The sequence below is a fragment of the Budorcas taxicolor genome, chromosome 1 (assembly GCF_023091745.1).
Source record: "Budorcas taxicolor isolate Tak-1 chromosome 1, Takin1.1, whole genome shotgun sequence".
NCBI lineage: Eukaryota > Metazoa > Chordata > Mammalia > Artiodactyla > Bovidae > Budorcas > Budorcas taxicolor.
In genome coordinates, this window is record NC_068910.1 from 213,187,775 (window position 1) to 213,211,620 (window position 23,846).

At 45.4% G+C, this 23,846-nt stretch overlaps 1 protein-coding gene and 1 non-coding gene across 2 annotated transcripts; one reads left to right on the plus strand and one right to left on the minus strand.

The window, feature by feature from the left end:
* Positions 1–946: 946 nt before the first annotated feature.
* Positions 947–8,344, plus strand: RIPPLY3 (ripply transcriptional repressor 3). Its single transcript, XM_052649721.1, has 4 exons — positions 947–1,050; positions 1,939–2,005; positions 6,123–6,190; positions 8,044–8,344. The coding sequence occupies exons 1-4, from the start codon at positions 947–949 to the stop codon at positions 8,342–8,344; spliced, it is 540 nt and encodes a 179-aa protein (XP_052505681.1).
* Positions 8,345–13,624: 5,280 nt separating this feature from the next.
* On the minus strand, positions 13,625–13,727 carry LOC128058118 (U6 spliceosomal RNA). Its single transcript, XR_008200403.1, has one exon. It is a non-coding gene; the product is annotated as a U6 spliceosomal RNA (small nuclear RNA).
* Between the last annotated feature and the right edge of the window lie 10,119 nt (positions 13,728–23,846).

Sequence of the window (23,846 nt, forward strand, 5' to 3'; positions counted from 1 at the left end):
TCTGTAGTCTCCCTCTCCTTCAGCCTTCAATCTCTCCTAGCATCAGGGTCTTTTCAAATGAGTCAGCTCTTCGCATCCGGTGGCCAAAGTATTGGAGTTTCAGCTTCAGCATCAGTCTCCTTTCAATGAATATTGAGGACGGATTTCCATTAGGCTTCCCTTGTGGCTCCGCTGGTAAATAGCACCCACTCCCAGAAAAAGCCACCTCCCGTCCCAAGGCCCCCATCGGCGAGAAGGGTGCGAGGGGTCTGTCGGCCGCCTTCCGCCGCCTGGAAGCGAAGCTGCAGCCCCATCGCCAGTTTCCGCATCCTAGTCGGTGCGTCCCCGGCGCCCGCGGTCCAGGCCCGAAGGCAGGGCGGGTCCACAGGCTTCCGTAACCGCTCCCCCAGACCCAGCCACGAACCCCGCGGCCGCTTTAACAGCCGCGGACGTTAGGGGTTTTTTTCCACCAATCTGGAGACCAAGATACTGGGGCAGGAACCAAAACCCGAGGGCCGCGGAGACGCCAGAAGGGCGAGAAGCCAGGGATCCCGCGTTTCCAGGACCGGGAGGGGGAGACCACTGGGCGAAGCCCCCCGCCCCCGGTGCCCACCACGTGCCCCCCTCTTCTGGTGTCCCGGGTCACTTCCCGCCGTCCCCTCCCCAGCTTCCTCGCCCCTGCCCCTGGCGACCTTGCCGGGGTTTCCTTTGTCCCCCGCCCCCACGCCCTTGCCCCCCGGGCGTCCCGAGTCCGCTCCTTGGCCTGGTCCCCTAGCCTCCCAGGACCTTCGCTCGTCCCCTCCCGGAGTTTCTCCGTGCGCACCCCACCCTCTCCCGGGTCTCCGTGTCCCCTCCCCGCCCCGCCCCCGTTTTTAAACCTGGCGCCGAGCGCGCGGGTGGGGGAGCGCCCTCGCCGGAGCGGTTAAAGGCGCGGCCGACCGCGGGCGCCGCGTCTTCCGAGGGCACCATGAGACCCGAGGCGGCGGCCGGAGCCCCGGAGGCGCGGGGACGCGTCTGTCATTGCGTCGGGGACGGTGCCCGGGGACCACCGGCGCCGCGCCGGCCCGAGAGGTGAGGGCGTCCCCGCGGCGCGTGGGTGCGGGCAAAGCGGGCAGGATGCTCCGGCCGCGCTGATCGCGGGGTGACCAGGCGGAACCCTGGAGCCCGACGGCGACGCCCCGCAAGTTCCTAGGCGTGAGACAGGGACGCAGAATCTTCTCGGCTCCTGAGCTCCGTTCCCAAGTGGGGAGGCCCCAGAGGTGGCCGGCAGTGGACCAAAGCTTCCGTTTCTAGGTCTGGAACCCACCGGGCTGGCCGCTGAGCGAGCCCCGCGGGGGCCCAAATTATTCTTACCTCTTGACCGTCACATCCTTGGTGATGTTCTTTGTTTGTCCCGTGCTTGGGGTTCAGCGTTCACTGTCCCGGCGGTGCGGGGGGTGGGGGTGGGGGTTACCAGCCCCTTTTAAGGTAGTCAAGTTAAAATCGAGGTGGGGAAGGGGCTGGGTGGCCAGACGGTCAGAGAGGAGAAACTCAGTCCCGCTTTTTTTGCCTGGTAAAACTCTGCAGACTGGTCTCTGGAGTCCTGATCTTTCAGTAGTCAGGGAAATGAGGTTGAAATGAATGAGCGACCAAGTAGCCAGCTACAGTGGGGAGAATGAACTGAAGAATCCAGCCAGGCTGTGAGAGCAATTTCTCAACTAATGTGTCTCAGATTTGGGAGTTCTCAAAGCCCGGTGAAGGCAGAGAACTGGAAATGTGGCGGGAGAAACACAGACACACACACACACACGCACACACAAATAGCACAGGCTTAACACACAGACTGAGAACTTGAAAGAACATTCTGGTGTGTCCAGTGATGTTTAGGCAGACGTTAGAAATGATTAGAGTGATAACTCTTATGATCCAACTTTAAAAGCAGAAAATGCTGTGGTTCACTCTTGGTCCCTGTCCTTCCAGCCAAACTCCCTGGAGACCTTGGACCTTGACCCCTCAGGAAGCTGAGCCCACCAGAACTGGAAGTGAGGTAAGGTTAGTGTGTGGGCCTTGTAGATACCAACCGGTTCGGCCAGGAAGCGGCACCATCTCTACAATGAAGGGACCAGGAAAGGCCTCCTCAGCCAGTCCCTCCCTCGGTCATCTAACACAGAATTGGCTTGGGTCTGGGAGTGGGCCCCTGGCCGCTCAGGTGTTGATGAGATCTGACTCAGACACAGATTGGCTCTGGCTTGCTTCTGTTTCTTGAAAAGCAAAGCCACGATGGTAGAACTGTTTCAAGGACATCATAAAAGGTTTCTTCCCCGTTGCGTTTTTTCTTCCCCCTGGTAACACAGCAGGTGGGGGGAGAGAAGGCCTTGGTTCCCCTCAAATTAGAGAAAAGATGAGCATAGGCTCAAAAGATTAGCACTAGGCTGGTGCCATAGTGCAAATATGGGCAGAGCTCTATCTGGAGGGCCCAGAAGGTGCAGTGAAAAGTCTCCACCTGCCATCTGACTCTTTCTGAAACTCTGGGCCCTGTCTGCAAGCACTGCTAAGTCATGCTTTCTGAGCAAACACACTCCAGCTGAGGGCTTTGGAGGGCAAGATTAATCGCCACCACTATTCTTTCGTCTCCTGCATTAGTAACTGAAGTGCTTTATACTTACCGGAGTAATGACTTGCCTTCATAGAATTCACCTGTCCTTTGTTATATTTTTAAGTATAAATTAATGACTTTTAAAGTGCCAGAGGTAATCAGGCTAGGAAGGACCATTAGGTAACACTTATGGCAGAGTGCACAGTTATTTCTAGTCTGATGAGAAACTCAGATTCAGACTTCTCTGGCATTTTGATATTTAGACTCCTTTATTAAATTAGTCTGAATAAGGGGAGTTTTAATTCAGTTACTATTTAAAGAGTGCAGCAAATCAAATCTATATTAAATGAATGAGGAATATAATTTTTTCTTATATTATTCTTACCTGCAGTAACTAGATAATGGGAAGTAATTCCTTCTCTTGCATCCAAACTTAAGTTCATAAGCATAAGATTTTAAAAAGTGCTTGGAAGAAAAATTATCCAGTTTTCTTTTAAATGAAAAGTATGTGTAGTCTACCAGTTGTTCGCAAAAATAAAAAATACAGCACACTTTCCTAGTGTAAGGTAGTCCTGTTTTCTATTATGATGAGAAGGCCATTGGTGAGAAGAAATGATTACTTGCAGAAAAATGTTAAGCTATAACAGCTTTCTATGGGTCATCCGCAAGGCACAATGGAAGAAGTGTCCATGGATTTTTTTGCGGGAGAGTTGGGTGGGGTGGAGAGTGGGTGTTCGCGCGAGCTGTAGCGCTCAGCTGCCCGGCTCCCCACTGGCCAGCTCTTTGCAGGGTCCGATTGGCCGGACAGAGAGGTCAGTGGCGAACGACCCCCGTACCGCTGTGGGTTCCCGGAGCCCCGGCCAGGTGAGCGCAACCAGGAGAGGCGAGGGCCGGCTTCCTGCTCAGCAGCGCCCCCTCCCGACAAAGAATTGTTCGGCTCCTGAGCTATGCTGAATGTTTCTTTTTTTAAAACTGCCTTTTTATTTATTTATTTATTGGCTGCTCTGGGTCTTCGTTGCTTTGCGCAGCCTTTCTCTAGTTGAGGGTAGCGGGGACTGCTCTTTGCTGTGGTGCACGGGCCTTCTCACTGCGGTGACTCCTTTCGTGGCAGAGCCCAGTCGTAGGCACGTGGGCTCGGTTAGTGGCATGCAGTTCGTAGGCTCTAGAGCAGGGTAGTTTTGGCATAAGGGCTTAGCTGTTCTGCAGCATATGGGATACTCCCGGACCAGGGACTGAACGATGCCCCCTGTCTTGCAAAGCGTATTCTTAACCACTGGAAGCCCTGTTTGTATTTCTTGAGAAATGTCATTGGCCCGGGACGGTAGGGGTCGGGGTGGAGGGGGCTACTGTCTAGTGACCTGAACTGCAGGTCAGCAGACCAAAATTAGAATACAATCTAAAGTCAAGGGAAAGTCTCAAACCCCTGAGCAGCGGGGGTCACCCTCCCCGATTTGATTTCCCTTTCACGGCTTGGACATTACTGACCCACTGAACAACAGCAATAATTACAAAAGAGCTTAGCGCAGACGTGACTTCCTGGAACCACCCCTCCCCGCACCACCCCCCGCCCCGCACCACCCCCCCCCCGCCCCCCGCTCCCGCTCAAAGAGTGAACTTCAATATGGAACAGGTTTGTTCCAAAGACCCTCATTATTTCCCTTAGCTCAACATAGCAGGTTATTAAAATAAGGCTGATAAAATGTCAAGGAGGCTTATGATTTCGGGTCTTCCTGTTAAGATTTTTGTTTTGTTTCCTGGTTTTTGTTTGTTTTGTTTTAGCTGCGTGGTTTGAAGGGATCTTTGTTACTCGACCAGGGATTTAACCTGAGCCCGTGGCCGCGAAAGCATGGAGTCCTAACCTACCCAGGGAATAACCACGTTTAAGTTTTTAACTCAGTCTGAGTTATGTGTTCTGTGTGGTGTAAGATAAGGGCCCAGTTTGCACGTGGTTATTCAGTTTTCTCAACACCGTTTATTGAAAAGACTGTCCTTTACCCATTATATATTTTTGGGCCCCTTGTTATGAATTAATTGATGATATATGCATGAATTTATTTCTGGGCTCTCTAATCTGTCCCGTTGATCTATGTGTCTGTATTTAAGCCAATAGCTGTTTGATACTGTTTTGATTACTGTTTTTGATTTTGATCAACTACTGCTTTGCTCACTATAGCTTTGTAATATACTAATAGTTTGAAACCAAGAAACGTGATGTCTCGAGCTTGTCATCCTTTCTTAAGATTGCTTTGGCTGTTCAGAGCCTGCAGCGAGCGGTGTCCTACCTTTCAAATGCTATGCATGTCCTTGGGAACCTGTCTTCCTCTTCCCTTCCGGTTGGTGTTGCATGCATGCTAAGTTGCTTCATTTGTGTCTTGACTGTGTATGATCCTGTGGACTGGAGTCCACCAGGGTCCTCTGTTCGAGGGATTCTCCAGGCAAGAATACTGGAGTGGGTTGTCGTGCCTTCCTCCAGGGGATCTTGCCCACGCAGGGATCAAGCCCATAACTCTTATGTCTCATGCATTGACAGGTGGGTTCTTTACCACTAATACCACCTGGAAAGCCCCCTGGTTTGTGTTACTTGAGTTCAAATCTCTGTCACCTCTTGCCAGAAACCTCCAAGCCCTTACCTCACCAATCTATGCTATTCGCTACTTCCAGCAGCCACCATGATCCTTAAAATACAGAGCTCATTGTTGAACACCTAACTTAGAAATCATTAATGGTCTTGAATTCTGTCTGCAGAATGAAACCTAGACTCAGTCATGTGTTTTCAAGGTGTTCGGTATCTGGGTTCAACATCCTGTTGAGCCCTTGTGCTAGTGCAGTTTCTCATTCATTTCACACTGGGCTCTACCTTTCCCTACCTATGCTGTCTATTTTCCTGGCCCTTGGAATCGGATGCTCTGCTCCACCATGGATGGGCCCAGAACTGAATACCCAAGTGCTGTTGATGTCTCTGCCAGGCTCCCCATGAATCCTTTCCTGATCCCCCTCCTTGCTTAGAATAGTTAGCATCTTTCTGCTTGATGCTTTTATAGTGTGGTTATTTACCTCCATGTGTGTCTTTCCCCATTAGATTTTAAAATGTGTGAAATGGGGGCCTGTGTCCAACTCATCTTTCCGTCTTGGGACCCCTTACAGTGCTGGGACATTGTGACAACTGTCAAAGGAAGGGGAGCTCATCGATATTCTATTGTTTAAATTGTCTCTAAAATTGGAACTGATCCTAACAAGTGCAGGCTGTGCACACGTGTGTGCTCAGTCGTGTCTGACTCTCTGCAACCCTGTGGACTAGGCTCCCACGGGAGTTCCCACTAGGCTCGGTGGGATTTCCCAGGCAATCATACTGGAGTGGGTTGCCGTTTCCTACACCGGGGATCTTCCTGAGCCAGAGATCAAAACCTCATCTCTTGCATCTCATGAGTTGGCAGGCAGGTTCTTTACCACTGCACCACCTGGGAAGGCCCAAGTGCAGGCTACTTATATTTTATTTTTAAAGGCTTCGGGATGCTACTTTCAAAGGATTCTTGACTGTGTCTGTGTTTGTATGTGTCTGTCCTTGCAGCTTGAGCCTGGGGGTGATCAAGAAACCTTTGGATCGAAGGGGGCCTTTGGGTTTCAGCATCCTGTCAGGTAATATCTAACTTCACCATAGAAATATATCATTCCTTTTACTATAAGCTTCAGCACACTTTAGTGTCTTCAAGTGTATACATTTTCAAAAATTGCAAAAAATTCAGTGTATTTACCAACATTATTTGGTTATGATTACCCTAAGGAACTTCAAGAATATTCCGTTGGATATCTGGAATTTATTCATTTATTTATTCAGTGTTTCAGGTGCAAGTTGAAATTGGCCTCTTTTTTTTTTATATCTATACTTTAAAAAATTATTTATTTATCGGCTGTGCTGGATCTTAGTTGCAGCATGTGGAATCTTTAGTTGCAGCTTGTGGGATTTAGTCACCTGCCCAGGGATCGACCCGGGTCCCCCTGCTTTGGGAGCTGGGGATCTTAGCTAGGAAAATCCCCTGTGTTGATACTTTTTGTTTATATCTCTCATTATACATTTTGCCATGCATTTAATTGCATGTGACTTGTATATGTATATATCTGCTTATTCACTTAGATATTTAGGTTCCTTTCTATTTTCTCCCAGCATATAAGTTAATATATTGCCTAGTGCAAAATAGACCTCCTGACTGTGGGTGTGGAGCAAATGAGGGGCTGGATGGATGCTGTACTGTGGTTGGAACCTCTGCCATCTCAGTGGTTCTGCTGACAGTGATCAGGACCCTCACTGCTCTAATCCTTTTACGTTTCATTTTAGGCAAGTGGTTCGTTCTCAGCGTGTCTTTTCCTCTGTGTGCCTCTCTCTATTTCTCTCAGCCCCTCTCTCTCCAGCTGTCATTTCCTTCATCAAAATAAACCTACCCTGTGCTATTACCTCTCGGCAGAGTATTGTTACCCTGGTTAGTCTGGAAGACTAGAGGCTTTAATAAAACCCAAAGATACTATCTGCTGGAGATAAAATTCTGAGCCCCGCAGACTGATCAAAGAGTGATTTGGGGATAAAGGACGTTCTCCTAGTGTTCCACCCATGGTCTTCAATTCTCATAGAACCACTGCAAGTGCCGTGCAGGTCGCTCAGTCGTGTCCGACTCTTTGTGATCCCATGGACTATACAGTCCATGGAATTCTCCAGGCCAGAATACTGGAGTGGATAGCCTCTCCCTTCTCCAGGGGCATCTTCCCAACCCAAGGATGGAACCCAGGTCTCCCGCATTGCAGGCAGATTCTCTACCAGCTGAGCCAGGCAGATTCTTTACCAACTGAACTATCAGGGAAGCCCCAGAATCACTGAGGAAGCTTTAAAAATACTAATGTGGGGTGATTCGCCTGGGGATTCTGGAGAAAAGCTCAGTCATGTCTGACTCTCTGTGACCCCCTGGACTTTAGCCCGCCAGGCTTCTCTCTCCATGAGATTTCCCAGGGAGGAATACTGGAGTGGGTTGCCCTTCCCTTCTCCAGGGGATCTTCCCAACTCAGGGATCGAACCCAGGCCTCTCACATTGCAGGCATATTCTTTACTGTCCGAGCTACTGGAGAAGCCTGAAAAGAGCAGGTTTTGGGATTTTTGTTTGTTCAGGGTCCTGCAGCATGTGAGATCTTAGTTCCCCTACCAGGGATCCAATCAGCGCCCCCCTGCAGTGGAAGCGCAGCCTTAACCACTGGCTCTCCCAGGGAGCTCTTGGTAGCTCATTTCTGACCTAGAACGGGGTTCATCACAAGGTGCCCCCACCTGCTCAGTTTTGTGTTCTGTGCACAGAATAATAATAATAATAAAAAAAACCCACCGTGCACACTGAAGGCAAAATGAGAGAGGAAGATTGGGCATTAGCTGCTTCTAAAGAAAAGGCGCCTCTCGATGCCGTTGAAGACTGTCTTCAGGCTGACTAACGGTGTACTTGTTTCTTTCATCTCAGACTCTACTTGCCCATTTCTAAGCGTCAAGAGTATCTGCAGAGCTCCGGGGAGAAGGTGCTGGCCAGTTTCCCCGTGCAAGCCACCATCCACTTCTACAACGACGAGTCTGAGTCAGAGGAGGAGCTGGAGGAAGACACCCAGCTCTCCGCCCTGCAGCGCGAGGAGGTGGCAGACGGCTCAGAGGGGAAGGCCAGAGACCGGTCGGCAAACCCGGTGTGGCAGCCCGGGGGCCTCGATGGGAGGGGTCCACCCCCCGACCCTGACTCCCCCGAGGCTGCTGCTTGCCTCTCAAGCGTGTAAGTCTGTCTCTCCTGCACCAGCCCGCCTCGCACGTGCCCCGGGGACAGCCCTGCGGGACAGCCTCTCCAGGACTCTTCACGTGTCCACTGGGCGTACAAGGACTCGGCTGTCTTTGGGCAGCACCCCACCGGCCCCCAGGACCTGGCTTTTACTCATCCTCATCTGAGTGATTCTTTGTGTCCCATTCGTAGCTTCGAGAGAGGATTCTAGATCCCAGATGTTTGCATTAACGCAGGCTGTTACCCGGTAGGGCCCGCCTTCAAAGCATACCCAGCAGTGTCACTGTGCCGATTAAATGACAGATCATTCCATATCGATTAGTACCCCACCCTTGCCTCTCACTTAACCTGAGACCCCCTCATTTGGCTACATCCATGTTTTAAACAAAGGTCCCAGCAGTCAAAGCTATGGTTTCTCTGGTAGTCATGTACAGATGTGAGAATTAGACTGTGAAGAAAATTGAGAGCCGAAGAACTGATGCTTTTGAACTCTGGTGCTGGAGAAGACTTTTGGGAGTCCCTTGGACTGCAAGGAGATGCAACCAGTCCATCCTAAAGGAGATCAGTCTTGAATATTCACTGGAAGGACTGATGCTGAAGCTGAAACTCCAGTACTTTGGCCACCTGATGCAAAGAACTGACTCAATAGGAAAGACCCTGATGCTGGGAAAAGATTGAGGGCAGGAGGAGAAGGGGACAACAGAGGATGAGATGGTTGGATGGTATCACTGACTCAATGGACGTGAGTTTGGGCAAACTCTGGGAGATAGCAAAGGACAGGGAAGCCTAGGGGGCTACAGTCCAGGGTCATGCAAAGAGTCAGACATGACCGAGCGACTGAACAACAACAACTTTTATAAAAATGATTTATTGTTCAAGGTTGATGTGGTTGTTTAGGCATTCCGGAAAGAAGGTTATGAAAAGCACGTAAACACATTGAATAATTTCCATAAGAGTAACAAAAATAAAAGATCAGAATTTGGGGATGGAAGACCATTCTGGATAAAAATGTCTATGATTCTTGTCTAAGGGCTGTGTGTATGAACAGAAGAGCTTACTAGCTCTTCGTTGGAGACTGCTTTGGGCTTTTTACTTAAATAACAAAACACTGTTTTCAATCGAAGTACTTAGTGTAATATTATTTTCAGGGTTTTATTTTTTGATGACCAGATGAGTGTATTTGTCAGAGTTTTTTACAGAACTATTTTACTTGTGATTGTCTTCCTAGTTTCTACCTGAAATAAATATTTTGAAAGACAAAATCATTTGATAATCACCTTCTCTTTGATGTTTTACATTGAATCAGTGCCTGCTTTAAAGTTTTTAAAAATTTGTCAGGATTTTTCTGTGTTTAACTCTTCAAATTATATTTGTTTTTTAGGAATGCAGAAGAAGTATAAAAATGAAAGTAAAATGGCCTATAACCTCAATGCTCAAACAAGTCATTAATATTAAACAGTAGGAGACACATGCAAATATTCTAACAATCCAAACAGTACTGAAAATTGTATGTCGTAAAGTAAAAGTCAACCTTCTCCTATCTTCCTCTTTCTCTTTCCAAAGGTAGCCAACATCTGTTTTTTTTTTATTGCTCTTTCTCTTGAAAGAAATACTTAAACATTTTTTTCCTTTAAATTTTTCTTCAAAAATATATTTTTTAATATTTTTATTTTACTGTCTAATAACCTTAACTTACTGTCTAAATAACCTTTTTCCAATCTTAACAATTCCTGTGGGGATTATTTGCGCTTCCCTGGTGGCTCAGACAGTGAACTCTGCCCGCAGTGTGAGAGACCCGGGTTCGGTTCCTGGTTTGGGAAGATCCCCTCGAGGAGTAAGTGGCAACCAATTCTGGAACTCTTGCTGGAAAATCCCTGGCGGGCTACAGTCCATTAGGTCACAAGGAGTTGGACACAACTGAGCAATGCTCTCTCAGACACACATGGAGCTTATTTTGGAAAGAATTTAAGATGACTTCCTTTTTATCTAGTTAACTAGAAGTCTTACACTTATTTTCCCTTCCTGTGATGCTTGGGATGCAGCTTAAGTCATCACATTTAGCTTTGTCTTGCTTTTCTAATAAATCCATTTTACTGAGGAAAAAATCTGGCCCAGCCACCTGTTCACCTTGAAGAAACCGAACCTAGCCCTCGTGGCACCAGAATTTTAAATGTGCTGCATGGTCAACTTTCCTTAAATTACTTAGCACACGGCCAGCCGAGTGCAAACGTGGAAAATAAAGACCCTGTAGCCATGGCGGTAACAGTGTCACAGGTTCTGTGAGTGCATGAGGGCATTTGTGACTCAGGAGATGGTGGCCTTGGGGCTCCTGTGTTCTTGCTGGTGACTGTGGTTTGGCTACACAAAGCCTCAAACCTGAGCAAGTTCCCCACTTTTGATCGTGTATCCCTAGCATTGAAAAAGCAGCTGAGGGGAGGGGGAGATAAATTAGGAGTTTGGAATTAACCTATACACACTATGCTCAGTCGTGTCTGACTCTTTGGGACCCCATGGACTGGCCCACCAGGCTCCTGTGTCCATGGGATTTCCAGGCCTATTACCGACAATCTCAATTTCCCTTTATTTACAAAAAAAAAAAAAAATCCAATTGATGGTATTTTCTAAAATCTGCGTTTCCCCTTCAGTTTATTTCCTGCAATAGCTTGCCTAATAATGATGCAGTTTGTAAATGACCATCTTTCTACCTTTCCTCTGGAATCTTACTAATCAAAGTACCCACCCCAGCAATGGTTACACTTGCCAGGTTTCCATAAAGTGTTCTTATTTTGAATAAGTAATTCATGCTTGAGGCCAACTACCCTGACACATCTCTCTTTTGATGGCTCACAAAAGCAGCTCCGAACGAATCTTGCAAATACCACAAGCTGAAACATGCTAGAAACATTTTTGAACTTTCACCCAGCTGTACTGCAAACCTCCCACACTGAATAGTTTGTTGTAATGTGTTTCTCCAAATTTCTACCACATTTTCATTGAGTCTTCCAACCCATCTGCTAACAAAAGAATGCATTTCATTTTGGTGCTGTATTGTTTTCTGTTTACTATGTTAGCCAGTTTTAAATAGGAAGAAACATTATTACCCCAGTGGTGTGTTTCTTTTTGCACTTCTGTGTCAAACAATCTGTACTTAGTCGCTCTGTCATGTGCGACTCTCTGCGACCCCGTGGACGGTAGCCCGCCAGGCTCCTCTGTCCATGGGGATTCTCCAGGCAAGAGTACTGGAGTGGGTTGTCATGCCCTCCTCCAGGGAATCTTCCCAACCCAGGGCTCAAACCCAGGTCTCCCGCATTGCCGGCAGATTCTTTACCATCTGAGCCATCAAGGAAGCCCAAGATCTCTTAAACAAGAGATCACAAAACATTTATCATTAAGTTTGATGAAATGTTGTAAAATACTAGATTGAGAATCCCATAGTCTTAAACATATGGTCATTATATCTAAGGTATAAAATATACTTTGTTTGAGGTCCACTGAGAATGTTAATTCAATTATTTTTTAATTGAGTATAATTGATGCTATAGAAGGCAATGGCAGCCCACTCCAGTACTCTTGCCTGGAAAATCCCATGGATGGAGGAGCCTGGTAGGCTATAGTCCATGGGGTCGCTAGGAGTCAGACATGACTGAGCGACTTCACTTTCACTTTTCACTCACTTTCCTGCATTGGAGAAGGAAATGGCAACCCACTCCAGTGTTCTTGCCTGGAGAATCCCAGGGATGGGGGAGCCTGGTGGGCTGCCGTCTATGGGGTCGCACAGAGTCGGACACGACTGAAGCGACTTAGCAGCAGCAGCAGATGCTATGTTAGTTTGGGCGTACACCATAATCAATTATTTTTCTTGAAAATTTCCATTGTTTTGCCATCTTTTCATCTGATCTTACTACCTTGATAATGTAGAAGATGAGGTTATGATGAAGGTGTTTTTCAGCCTTGCTATTATCTTGTGGTTTGCTTGTACTTGCATTTTCTGTACTATTTTCAATCCAGTTTCTGGGGCAGAAATTGTTTTTGTGGGTGTGTTATAACTCACATATTCTAAAATTTACCCTTTTAAAGTATACATCTCGCTTTTAGTATATTTACAAAGTTCCACAACCATCTCCTTTAATTCCAGAATATTTTCATTATTCCCAAAAGAATACCGTTTCCATTGTCAGTCAGTCTCATTCCCCCAACCCTTCCAGTCCCTGACACCTACTTTCTGTCTCTCTCAATTTCTTTTTGTTGTTATTGGGTTGTTTTTTTTAACTGGAGTCTAATTGATTTACAGTGTTGTGTTAGTTTCTGCTGTGGAGCAAAGTGAGTCAGTCACGCATGTACATAAATCCACTCTTAGATTCTTTTCCCACATAGGTCATTATGGAGCACTGAGCAGAGTTCCCTGTGCTGCACAGTAGGTCCTTACTAGTCATCTGTCTTACACATAGTAGTGTGTATATATCGGAGAAGGCGATGGCACCCCGCTCCAGTACTCTTACCTGGAAAATCCCATGGATGGAGGAGCCTGGTGGACTGCAGTCCGTGGGGTCGAGAAGAGTTGGACACGACTGAGCGACTTCACTTTCACTTTTCACTTTCCTGCATTGGAGAAGGAAATGGCAACCCTCTCCAGTGTTCTTTCCTGGAGAATCCCAGGGACCGGGAAGCCTGGTGGGCTGCCGTCTATGGGGTCGCGCAGAGTCGGACATGACTGAAGCAACTTAGCAGCAGCAGCAGCAGTATATATATATATACACGCACACACATATATAAGGCTTCCCAGGTGTTGCTAGTGGTAAAGAACCCATCTGCCAGTGCAGGAGACATAAGAGATGCAGGTTTGATTCCTAGGTCAGGAAGATTCCTTGCAGGAAGGTATGACAACCCACTCTAGTATTCTTGCTTGGAGAATCCCATGGACAGAGGAGCCTGGTGGGCTGCCGTCCATAGTGTTGCAAAGAGTGACTGAGTGATTTTGCAGCAGCAGCAGTGTGTGTATGTCAATCCCAATCTCCCAATCCATCCTTTTTCTCCTCTCCCTCTGGCAACCACAGATTTGCTTTCTACATCTGTGACTCTAACTCTGTCCTGTAAATACGTTCATTTGTACCATTTTTAAAGATTCACATATAAGTGACATCACATGTTTGTCTTTTTCTGCCTGACCTACTTAACTCAGCATGACAATCTCCAGGTCCATCCTTGCTACTACAAATAGCAGCATCTTATTCTTTTGCATGGCTGAGTAATATTCCATTGCACATGTGCACCACATGCTCTTTAGAATGTGGAATGCTTCACAGATTTGCATGTCCTCCTTGCCCAGGGGCCATGCTAATCTTTGCTGTATCATTCTGGTTTTAGTATATATGCTACTGAAGCAAGCGCTCTCTGGATTTTTTTTTTCTAAATATTTGATGTAAATGGAACCATACACATGTGACCTTTTGTGGCTGGCTTCTTTCATTTAACGTTTATAAGAGTCATCATGTTGTAGCGTGTGTCACTATTTGGCCGAATAATATTTCATTGTATGGATAGACCACATTTTATTGACCTGGTCATCAGTTGATGGACATTTTTTTGTTGCATTATTTCCCACGGATCCCTTGGCATCCTCCCCTGGTCTGTATGTATCCATGTACAAACCCCTCACCTTGGTTATACTCTACTGGACTTTAATCCAGCTACCTTGGCTCAGGGAAAAAGCATTCTGAATAAGGAAATAAGCAAAACCTTTTTTGCAAATTTCTGCAGTTGGCCAAGCTCCCCCCATGCCAACTGCCCCCTCCCCTTTTCAATACCTGACTCACATCACGTGACTCACGGTGCATATTTTCAGTAGAACTGTCTTCATGCAGGGAGAACCGAATATTTGTTATCACGGAAAGCTACGAAGAACTAAACTATGTACTAGCAAAGCCCATAGGCCCAGGGGATTTACTTTTCAGGACTTGGTATTAAATTCTAGTGGGCTTCATACAAAAAAATTGAAGACTTTATTTTAGGTAGATTTTAAATAGAGGCATAAAACTGCTTTCTGAAATTATATAAAATATTTCATTTCTCTTTACATTCCAGAGGTCTATTTGATGAGCACAATATTTTAGAGGAAATTTCATAGCAATTTTATTATAAGTATTATATTAATAAGTAAAAGCATCCCTTCTTCCTTACCCCACTCTTTTTTGTTTTTTGGCTATGCTACATGGCTCATGGGATCTTAGTTCCCCAACGATATCCCCAGCCACCTTGATGAAAGCACAGTGTCCTAACAACTGGGATGCCAGGGAATTCCTTCCCTTCCCTTGATAAAAAAAAATCAAGCTAACTTTTTAATGTAATTATTATTTTTTTTTGCCAAGTGGGCATGCAGGATCTTAGTTCCTAGAACAGGGATCAAACCCGAATCCGCTGCAGTAGAAACATGAAGTTGAAATCACCAGGGAAGTCCCAGTGTAAACTTCCTATTGAAAATAATCCTGCTTGGAAGGAAAGTTATGACGAACCTAGAAAGCATATTAAAAAGCAGAGACGTTACTTTGTCAACAAAGGTCCGTCTGGTCAAGGCTATGGCTTTCCCAGTGGTCATGTATGGATGTGAGTTGGACTATAAAGAAAGCTGAGTGCCAAAGAATTGATGCTTTTGAACTGTGGTGTTGGAGAAGACTCTTGAGAATCCCTTGGACTGCAAGGAGATCCAGCCAGTCCATCCTACAGATCAGTCCTGGATGTTCATTGGAAGGACTGATGCTGAAGCTGAAACTCCAATATTTTGGCCACTTGATGTGAAGAGCTGACTGATTTGAAAAGACCCTGATGTTGGGAAAAATTGAGGGCAGGAGGAGAAGGGGATGACAGAGGATGAGATGGCTGGATGGTATCACCAACTCAATGGACATGGATTTGGGTGAACTCCAGGAGTTGGTGATGGACAGGGATGCCTGGCATGCTGCGATTCATGCGGTAACAAAGAGTCAGACACGACTGAGTGACTGAACTGTACTGAACTGAAGAACTTCTAATAACATAAACTTGATACATTTTTGGAAAGTTAATATGCTCATGAAAACAGCATCCCAATAAAAAAGTAACAGAAACTCAGGACAGCCCTTGTAATCGCTCCTGGTCCCCACGACCTCCAGCACTTATGGATTCCACTTGCCTGGTTCTGAACTTGCAATCAGTGGACTCACACATGGGCTCTTTCTTATCTGGCTTCTCACGTTAGCATTGCATTTTGACTTCATTCAGAATGTTGCAGTTGTAGATGGCTACTTCTCAGTGCTGAATAAGACCCTCGTTGTGTGAATAAACCACTATTTCCTCATCCCTTCTCCTGCTGATGAGTCCTGGCTCAGTTTCCAGTTTGGAGCTATTAGGAATAACACTTTCGACCATTCGTGTATATGGCAATTGGTAAAAGGAAAGTCCCATTTCCACTGTGTGTATAGACATGAAAGCAAGAGAACACTTATTTATTTATGAGTCCACCCTGCGTGTGTCTGGTCTCCTCCAGCCAGAAAATAGTTTAAGAACTGGGGAAAGGGAGGCAGAGACCAAGAAGTTCTAAAGAAAAAGAATGAGATGACAACAAGGCTTTTCTTTTTTTTTCTTTGAGATTTTTAAAGATGGGCTGGAACTCAGAGGCACTGTTGGGGCCAGCAAGTGACCATAATCAGTGGGATCTTCGTTTTTCCTGAGTTGGAATTCTGTAATGTGATTTAGGAGTTTATTTCGTTAGAGAATGGGACATGCAATGGAAATGTGAGGGGAAACCTGGGACTTTCAATTCCTTCAACAAATTGAAAGAGAAGAAAATTTAAGAACTCTTTTCTGCAGATTCTGAAAAGTTTTCAGAAACTTATTAAGCTTTCAACAAAGCTCTTGAACTCATTTCATCCCTTTACATACAGAGAAAATCCAACTATAGAAAGAGTCAAATCTGAGAACAGAACCCACAACCCAAAAAACACTCTCTTTCCAGCAGTGAGCCGGGCCCCTTCCCCACCTCCCTGCCTTGGTCTCTGGGCAGCTTCCCTGATTTGGAATTAATTACACAAACCGCAGGCCATAGGTCCCTACTCTTATCTGTTTCTGTAGCACACACCTTGCTGTGTGAATTATACAGACTCTACTAAGATTCTTCCGTCATTTTATTTTGGACCCTTGAACAAGCAACTCAACTCAGAGGTATTTGTTCTAGCAGTTTATTTTAATCACTTTTTTTTTTTTTTTTGGTGGCAGGAAGATGATACCTCTGAATATGAGAAGAAGTGCGCTATACAGAAATATCACAGGGAGGAGGTGGAAGAAGATGGTAGAGGAGGAAGATGGGGAGATCACCAGCCTCCCCACAAATACATCAGAAGCTCATCAAGATACTGCAACAGCCCCTACAGCAGAAGACCCCAGGCCTCCAGAGGGGCAAGCTGAGCTCCTGGGAATGAGAGATCAAACCAATATTATAAAGCAATCATCAATCAATTAAAAATAAATAAATATTTTAAAAAAAGAAATATCAGAGGGAGAATTTTCTACTTTCCTGAAGGGCATGAGTCACTGATTCACTTTTGTAGAATTACTGGTGAAAGACCAATGCATGAATAGGTGATTTTTTATGATGATCATGAAAATGATGGATGCTTATAAAAATTTCCTTTGAGGTTGCTGGGCAAGTCTAAAATACAGTATTATTTTAATATTTCATTATGTCCCTAAACGGTAACACTTACAAGCCAATTTTATTTTATAGTTTTAGATATTTCAAAAAAGATGCTCCATGTCATTATCCCTTCAGTTTCAGTTCAGTTGCTCAGTCGTGTTCGACTCTCTGCAACCCCATGAATCGCAGCACGCCAGGCCTCCCTGTCCATCACCAACTCCCGGAGTTCACTCAAACTCACATCCATCGAGTTGGTGATGCCATCCAACCATCTCATCCTCTGTCGTCCCCTTCTCCTCCTGCCCCCAATCCCTCTCAGCATCAGAGTCTTTTCCAATGATTCAACTCTTCGCATGAGGTGGCCAAAGCACTGGAGTTTCAGCTTTAGCTTCAGTCCTTCCAAAGAAATCCCAGGACTGGTCTCCTTTAGGATGGACTGGTTGGATCTCCTTGCAATCCACGGGACTCTCAAGAGTCTTCTCCAACACCACAGTTCAAAAGCATCAATTCTTCAGGGCTCAGCTATCTTCACAGTCCAACTCTCACATCCATATATGACCACAGGAAAAACCATAGCCTTGACTAGACGGACCCCTTTCCTTACAGAAATGCAAATTAAAACCACAATGAGATACTGTCATTAGAGTTTTTAATTCTAATGAATTAAATTGTGATAAAATTCTAATAAATTAAATTGTGATAAAAACCTATCACATTTTTTTTTAGAAATTGAACTGTATTTGAGTTACAATATTGTGCTAGCTTCAGGTGTACAGCAGAGTGATTCAGTTTTATATTTATATTCTTTTCAGATTGTTTTCCATTATACATTATTACAAGGTAAGGGATATAACTCTTTGTGCTGTACAGTAAGTCCTTGCTGGTTATCTATTTTATATATAGGAGTGTATATGTTAATCCCACACTCCTAACTTATCCCTTCCCCCCTTCCACTTTGATAAACATAAGTTTGTTTTCTATGTCTGTGGATCTGTTTCTGCTTTTTAAATAAATTCATTTCTATTATTTTTCAGATTCCACATATATGTGATACCATATAAAATGTGTCTCTCTCTGTCTGATTTACTTCACTTAGTGTGATCACCTCTAGGTCCAGCCATGTTGCTGCAAATGGCAAAATGTCATCCGTTTCTTTGACTATTATTCCACTGCGTATATGCACCACATCTTCATTTATCTGTAGAGAGACACTTAGGTTGCTTCCACATCTTGGCTATAGTAAATAGCCACTGTGAACACTGAGGAATGCATTGTTTTAAATTAGAGTTTTCTCTGGATATATGCCCAGGAGTGGGATTGCTGGATCACATGGTAACTCTGTTTTTCATTTTTTAAGGAATTTCCATACTCTTCTCCACAACAGTGTAGGAGAGTTTCCTTTTCTCCACCCTCCCCAGCTTGTGTTATTTGTAGACTTTTTGATGATGGCCACAGAATGGTTACTATTTCTGTAAGATAACGACAAGTGTTGTCAGTAATGTGGAGAAACTGGAAACCTCATACATCACCGGTGGGAATGTAAATTAGCTAACAATTTGGGAAACAGTTTGGCAATGTCATTAAAAAGTGAAAGTGAAAGTCACTCAGTCATGTCTGACTCTTTGAGACCCCATGGACTATACAGTCCACAGAATTCTCCAGGCCAGAATACTGCAGTGGGTAGCCTTTCCCTTCTCCAGGGAATCTTCCCAACCCAGGGATAGATAGAACCCAGGTCTCCCACATTGCAGGCAGATTCTTTACCAGCTGAGCCACAAGGAAAGCCCTTCAGTGAAAAGTTTAACAGAACTTTAACATACAGTCTAACCGTTCCATTCCTTGGACCCTATCCAGGAGAAATGAAAGCATTTGTCCACTCAAAGACTTGTACACGAATGTTCATAGCAGGTTTATTCTTCATAACTCCAAACTGGAAACAGTCCAAATTGATAGATATATCAACTGGTGCATGGATAAATAAAATATGAGACAACCATGTAATGGGACGTTATCGAGCAATCGAAGGGATGCAATGAAGTTTTAACACAGGCTACAACATGAATGGATCTTGAAAACGTCATGCTAAGTGAAAGCAACAAGATACAACAGATTACAGTGTGTGATTCCATTTATATAAGAAAATGCAAATTTATAATAACAAAAAGCAGAACTGGTTGCTTCGTGCTCACAGTAGGAACAGGGATTAACTGTAAATGGGCACAAGGAAGCTTTTAGCAGTGAGAGAAATGTTCTAAAGTTGGATGATGGTGATTGTTGAACATTTCTATCAATTTACTAAAATCATTGAATCGTTTAGTGTCAACGAGTGACTCTATAGTATTTAAATTACACCCCCAATAAAGTTGTTTTAAAAAGCTTAAGCTCTTCTACTATAACCATATTTGTGTCTTCTTTACCCACTGAACCACTAAAGGAATTATACAATCTCTTTTTGGCATAACAAAATTCACTTTGAAAAGTGACGTAAAGAAAAAAAGCTCTAAAGAAACCCTTTGGTTTCCTCTTGGGCACTCTTAGTTTTTGACTCTCCTTGGTTTATCAAGGTTCCTGTCTTTTGCACACTTGCAGTGACCTCTGAACCATCCATCACGTAAACGTAAAGAAGTCCCAGGTGTGCTTTCAGGATGAGGACTTCAATTTCAAAGTAAGATATGACAGGAAGACCAGTTGCTGAGATCCAGGTCATCATCAGGCTAGATACTTCTGAGTCTCTTAAATTATTTAAACTCAAGATGATGTTATTGAACAACATACTCTGGCCAATACCCAGATTTAAGTGAAGTGTAAGACTTCAGTTATCAACAATATGAACGAATAATGGTCCCCAATTGTCATAACTTGGGGTCTCTCCAGGTACCTCGAACAGTACAGCTGCAAATTCAGAAGTTTACATAGTTTTCTACAAGATGCTCCTGATCCCTAGCAATAGTTACTGCTACCATGTGGATCATTAAAAGATATTTTTAAATGTTTCCTTGGAAGTACATTTCTTATCAACATACAACAGATTCAGAAAAGTGAGCAAATTATAAGCATGTGAGGAATTTTAAAAAACAACACACCTTTCGAAACTCTAGCCAATTTAAGAAAAAGAAGATTTTCACCACCCCAGAAGCCCCCTCTGGTGATCCTTCCCAGCTACCACATTCACTCTTTTCCTCAAAAATAATCACTGTTTGGATTTCAAATACCATAGATTTGTTTTGCACGCCCACCCAGCTTTTTGTTTTGGCTGTGCGGCATGTGGGATCTTAGTTCCCCAACCAGGCATCAACTTGTGCCCTCTGCGTTGGGAGCATGGAATCTTGACTTCTGGATCACCTGGGAAGTCCCCCTTTTTGCCCAATTTTGAACTTTATATAAATTGAATCATACAGTGTATGCTCATTTGCCTCTAGTTTCTTTTACCCCACGTGAGTCACCGACTGTTCTCTTCTATTGCAGGAACATATCACTACTTATTTATCCCTTCTATTGTTGATGGACTTCTGAATTGATTCCAGTTTGGGGGCCAATATGAACAAAGCAGCTGTGAGCATTTTTGCATGTGCCTTTCGCTCACAAGTGTGTACATCTCTGAGAGTCGATATTTGGGAATGGTCACTGGGTCACAGGGTATGTGTATAGTTAGTCTGAGTATAAATCACTGGATTTGTTAAAATCTAGAAAGCCACTTGAAGTGATTTCAGAGTAAACACTCCTAAATGCAGAAATTTCCTAAATATAAACACACATTCATTCTTCTTCAGACTTGACCTGAGCAAACAGTCTCATAGGTGGGACAATTGAGAATCAGTCACGAAGTTACTGGACTGTGATCTCGCACAAACATAACTTCTCAGGATGTGTCTCCTGTGGGTTTCAACCCTCGGGGAACAAGGCCACCCTGAACTTCCTGGCATTCCTGCAAGCTCCCAGGTGCGATCTGGAGGAACGAAGTTTCCATCTTGCTATAGCTTTGATCTGCAAGAAAGCAGTGTTTGTTCAATTTCCTCCTGTGGCCTGAAAACCAATTTATTTTGAGAGGTTTTAAAAAAGTTCAGGGCAATTATTATTATTTTCAATTTTTTCCCCATCCATTTGCCATGAAGTGATGGGACTGGATGCCATGATCTTAGTTTTTTGAATGTTGAGTTTTAACCCAACTTTTTCCACTTTCCTCTTTCACCACCTAAAGCAAAGAGCTGACTCATTTGAAAAGACCCTGATGCTGGGAAAGTATGAAGGCAGGAGGAGAAGGGGACGACAGAGGATGAGATGGTTGGATGGCATCACTGACTCGATGGACATGAGTTTGAGCAAGCTCTGGGAGTTGGTGATGGACAGGGAGGCCTGGCATGCTGCAGTCCATGGGGTTGCAAAGAGTCGGACCTGACTAAGGGACTGAACATCATCAACAATTATTATTATTTTGGCTGCACTGTGAGGCATGTGGGATCTTAGTTCCCTGACCTGGGATTGAACCTACACCCCCTACATTGGAAGTGGTGGTGGTGGTTTAGTCGCTAAGTCAGATCCGACTCTTGCGACCCCATGGACTGTAGCCAGCCAGGCTCCTCTGTCCATGGGATTCTCCAGGAGAGAATACTGGAGAGGGTTGCCATTTCCTTGGAAGTCCCCTCCAAAGTAATTATTACCACAAGAAGGCGGGCTGAGTCTTCCAGTTCTTAGGGGGCACTTGGCTATTTTTCTGGAGCTCCGTGGCTGTTTCTGAGGAGGGTTCTAGGCTCTTTCCCATGGCCACTTCTGGGGTAGCTGTGGGCTCATAAACTGGCCCATGTGATAGCCCGCCCCTGACTGCCCACCTTGACAGTTGAGGTCAAGCTAGGGAACCCTGATTCACTACACGATGCTACACAACCCAGGTGAGTCTTAGAAATCCAGAGGTTCTGCCCGCAGGGAACGGAACGTCCAAGGGAGCATCCACATCAGGTTCACCTCCTGGTCTTTGGACTGGGTGTTCCACCTGGGCTGGGAGAAAACTTCCGATGAATGGAAGGGATCCTCTGGCTTCCCACCTGCCCTCGGGAAGTTGAGGGATTCACCGGAATTCCCCCACCTTGAGGTTTTCTTTACACCCTAATGGACTGGATGATAGAGATGTCTCAGTTTTGTTTTCTTTCATCTTCTCTTTTTATTTGGATTCTTTCTGTTGTTGTTTCATCTTTCTGAGTCTGAGAGGTACTTTGTTAGAACACAGAGGAGCGGCTTCCTGAAGAGTGTCCATTGTCTTTGCATTCAGATGGCAAGTGGTGACTACATTTTTTATTTTCCACCAGACCTTTTTCTTGTCCCCAAGAGAGCGGCTGTAGCTCTAGAGTTCATCGTCAAGAGAAGTTATCATATGTGCTTGACTTTCCGCTTGCCTTTTCTTTTTTTGGTGGTGCAGTGGATGAGAATCCGCCTGCCAGTTCAGGAGTCAGAGGTTCGATCCCTGGTCCAGGAAGATCCCACACGCTGTGTGGCAACATAGCCCACACTCCATAACTACTGAAGCCTCAGTGCCTAGAGCCTGTACCCTGCAACAAAAGACACCACTGCAGTAAGTGAGAAACCCGTGCCCCGCAGTGAAGTGTTGCTCTCACTCGTAGCAACTAGAGAAAGTCCTTGCAAAGCAACGAAGACCCAATGCAGCCAAAAATAATAAATAAATTTATTAAAAATTGCCACAATTTTTTACTTTCTCATTTTCTAGAGGTTGTGTTCTCCAAGCTCAGATGGGCTTCCTGGATGCGGTCACACTTCTTGTAGTTTTTTCCCTCTTTTTTGTTGCCCCAAGGCATGCGGGATCCCTGATCAGGGCTGGAACCCACAGCTGATGCAGTGAAAGTGCAGCCTTAACCCCTGGACTGCCAGGGAGGTCCCTTCTTGTTCTGATAAACTGTGGCCATGCTCTCCAATTCTACCATGTTCTAAACTTCTGCCTTTCCCGGGGCCGTTTGCTGCAGTGAGTTTTGAGGATGTTTCCCAAGGTTTCCACACACTATAAGGGGATGTTGGACCAGACAGCTCTGCTCAAATGGTTCAGTTCAGTTCAGTCGCTCAGTTGTGTCTGACTCTTTGTGACCCCATGGACTGCAGCACAACTCCCAAAGTTTACTCAAACTTATGTCCATTGAGTCAGTGATGTCATCCAACCATCTTATCTTGTCATCCCCTTCTCCTCCCATCTTTAATCTTGCCCAGCATCAGGGTCTTTTCCGATGAGTCAGTTCTTCGCATCAGGTGGCCAAAATATTGGAGTTTCAGCTTCAGCGTCAGTCCTTCCAATGAATATTCAGGACTGATTTCCTTTAGGATGGACTGGTTGGATCTCCTTGCAGTCCAAGGGACTCTCAAGAGTCTTCTCCAACACCACAGTTCAAAAGCATCAATTTTTTGCCCTTCAGTGACACTCAAATGGTAGCCAGGGCCAGATCCATCCTTGGAGAGCTCCCGGTGCCTTCCGCGCCTGCACCCTCCTGCCTCCGCTTGCCCCCTTCTCCCTCCTGCCCCCTGCACTTGCATCCTACAGCTGCCTGGTGGTCCTGCTCTGGCTCCTCCCGCCACCCTGGGAGAAAGCGTGCCTCCTGGCTGACCTTGCCATCACCTCCTCCTCCTGTCCTGAGGCCCCTGGGTCCAGCCCTCTCCTCTCTGCCCATTTCTCTCTGTCCTGTGTGTTTTGCCCACAACAGTTCTCCCAGTCCTTAGAGAGTTCTGTTGCTTTATCTGCGCTGTGGGTTTATATCTGGGCCTGGTCTCTCTTGAAGTCACCTGCCCCTGAGCAGCAGGGGCCAACCTCTGGAAGCCTGACTAGACTGGACTCCGCCGCCCCAGT

Bases quoted from the DNA above. Each gene is read 5' to 3' on its own strand.
- RIPPLY3 (XM_052649721.1), top strand. From the start codon at position 947: ATGAGACCCGAGGCGGCGGCCGGAGCCCCGGAGGCGCGGGGACGCGTC. The intron at 2,006-6,122 runs GTAAGGTTAGTG...CTGTCCTTGCAG, and splicing joins CCACCAGAACTGGAAGTGAG to CTTGAGCCTGGGGGTGATCA. The intron at 6,191-8,043 runs GTAATATCTAAC...CTTTCATCTCAG, and splicing joins GGGTTTCAGCATCCTGTCAG to ACTCTACTTGCCCATTTCTA.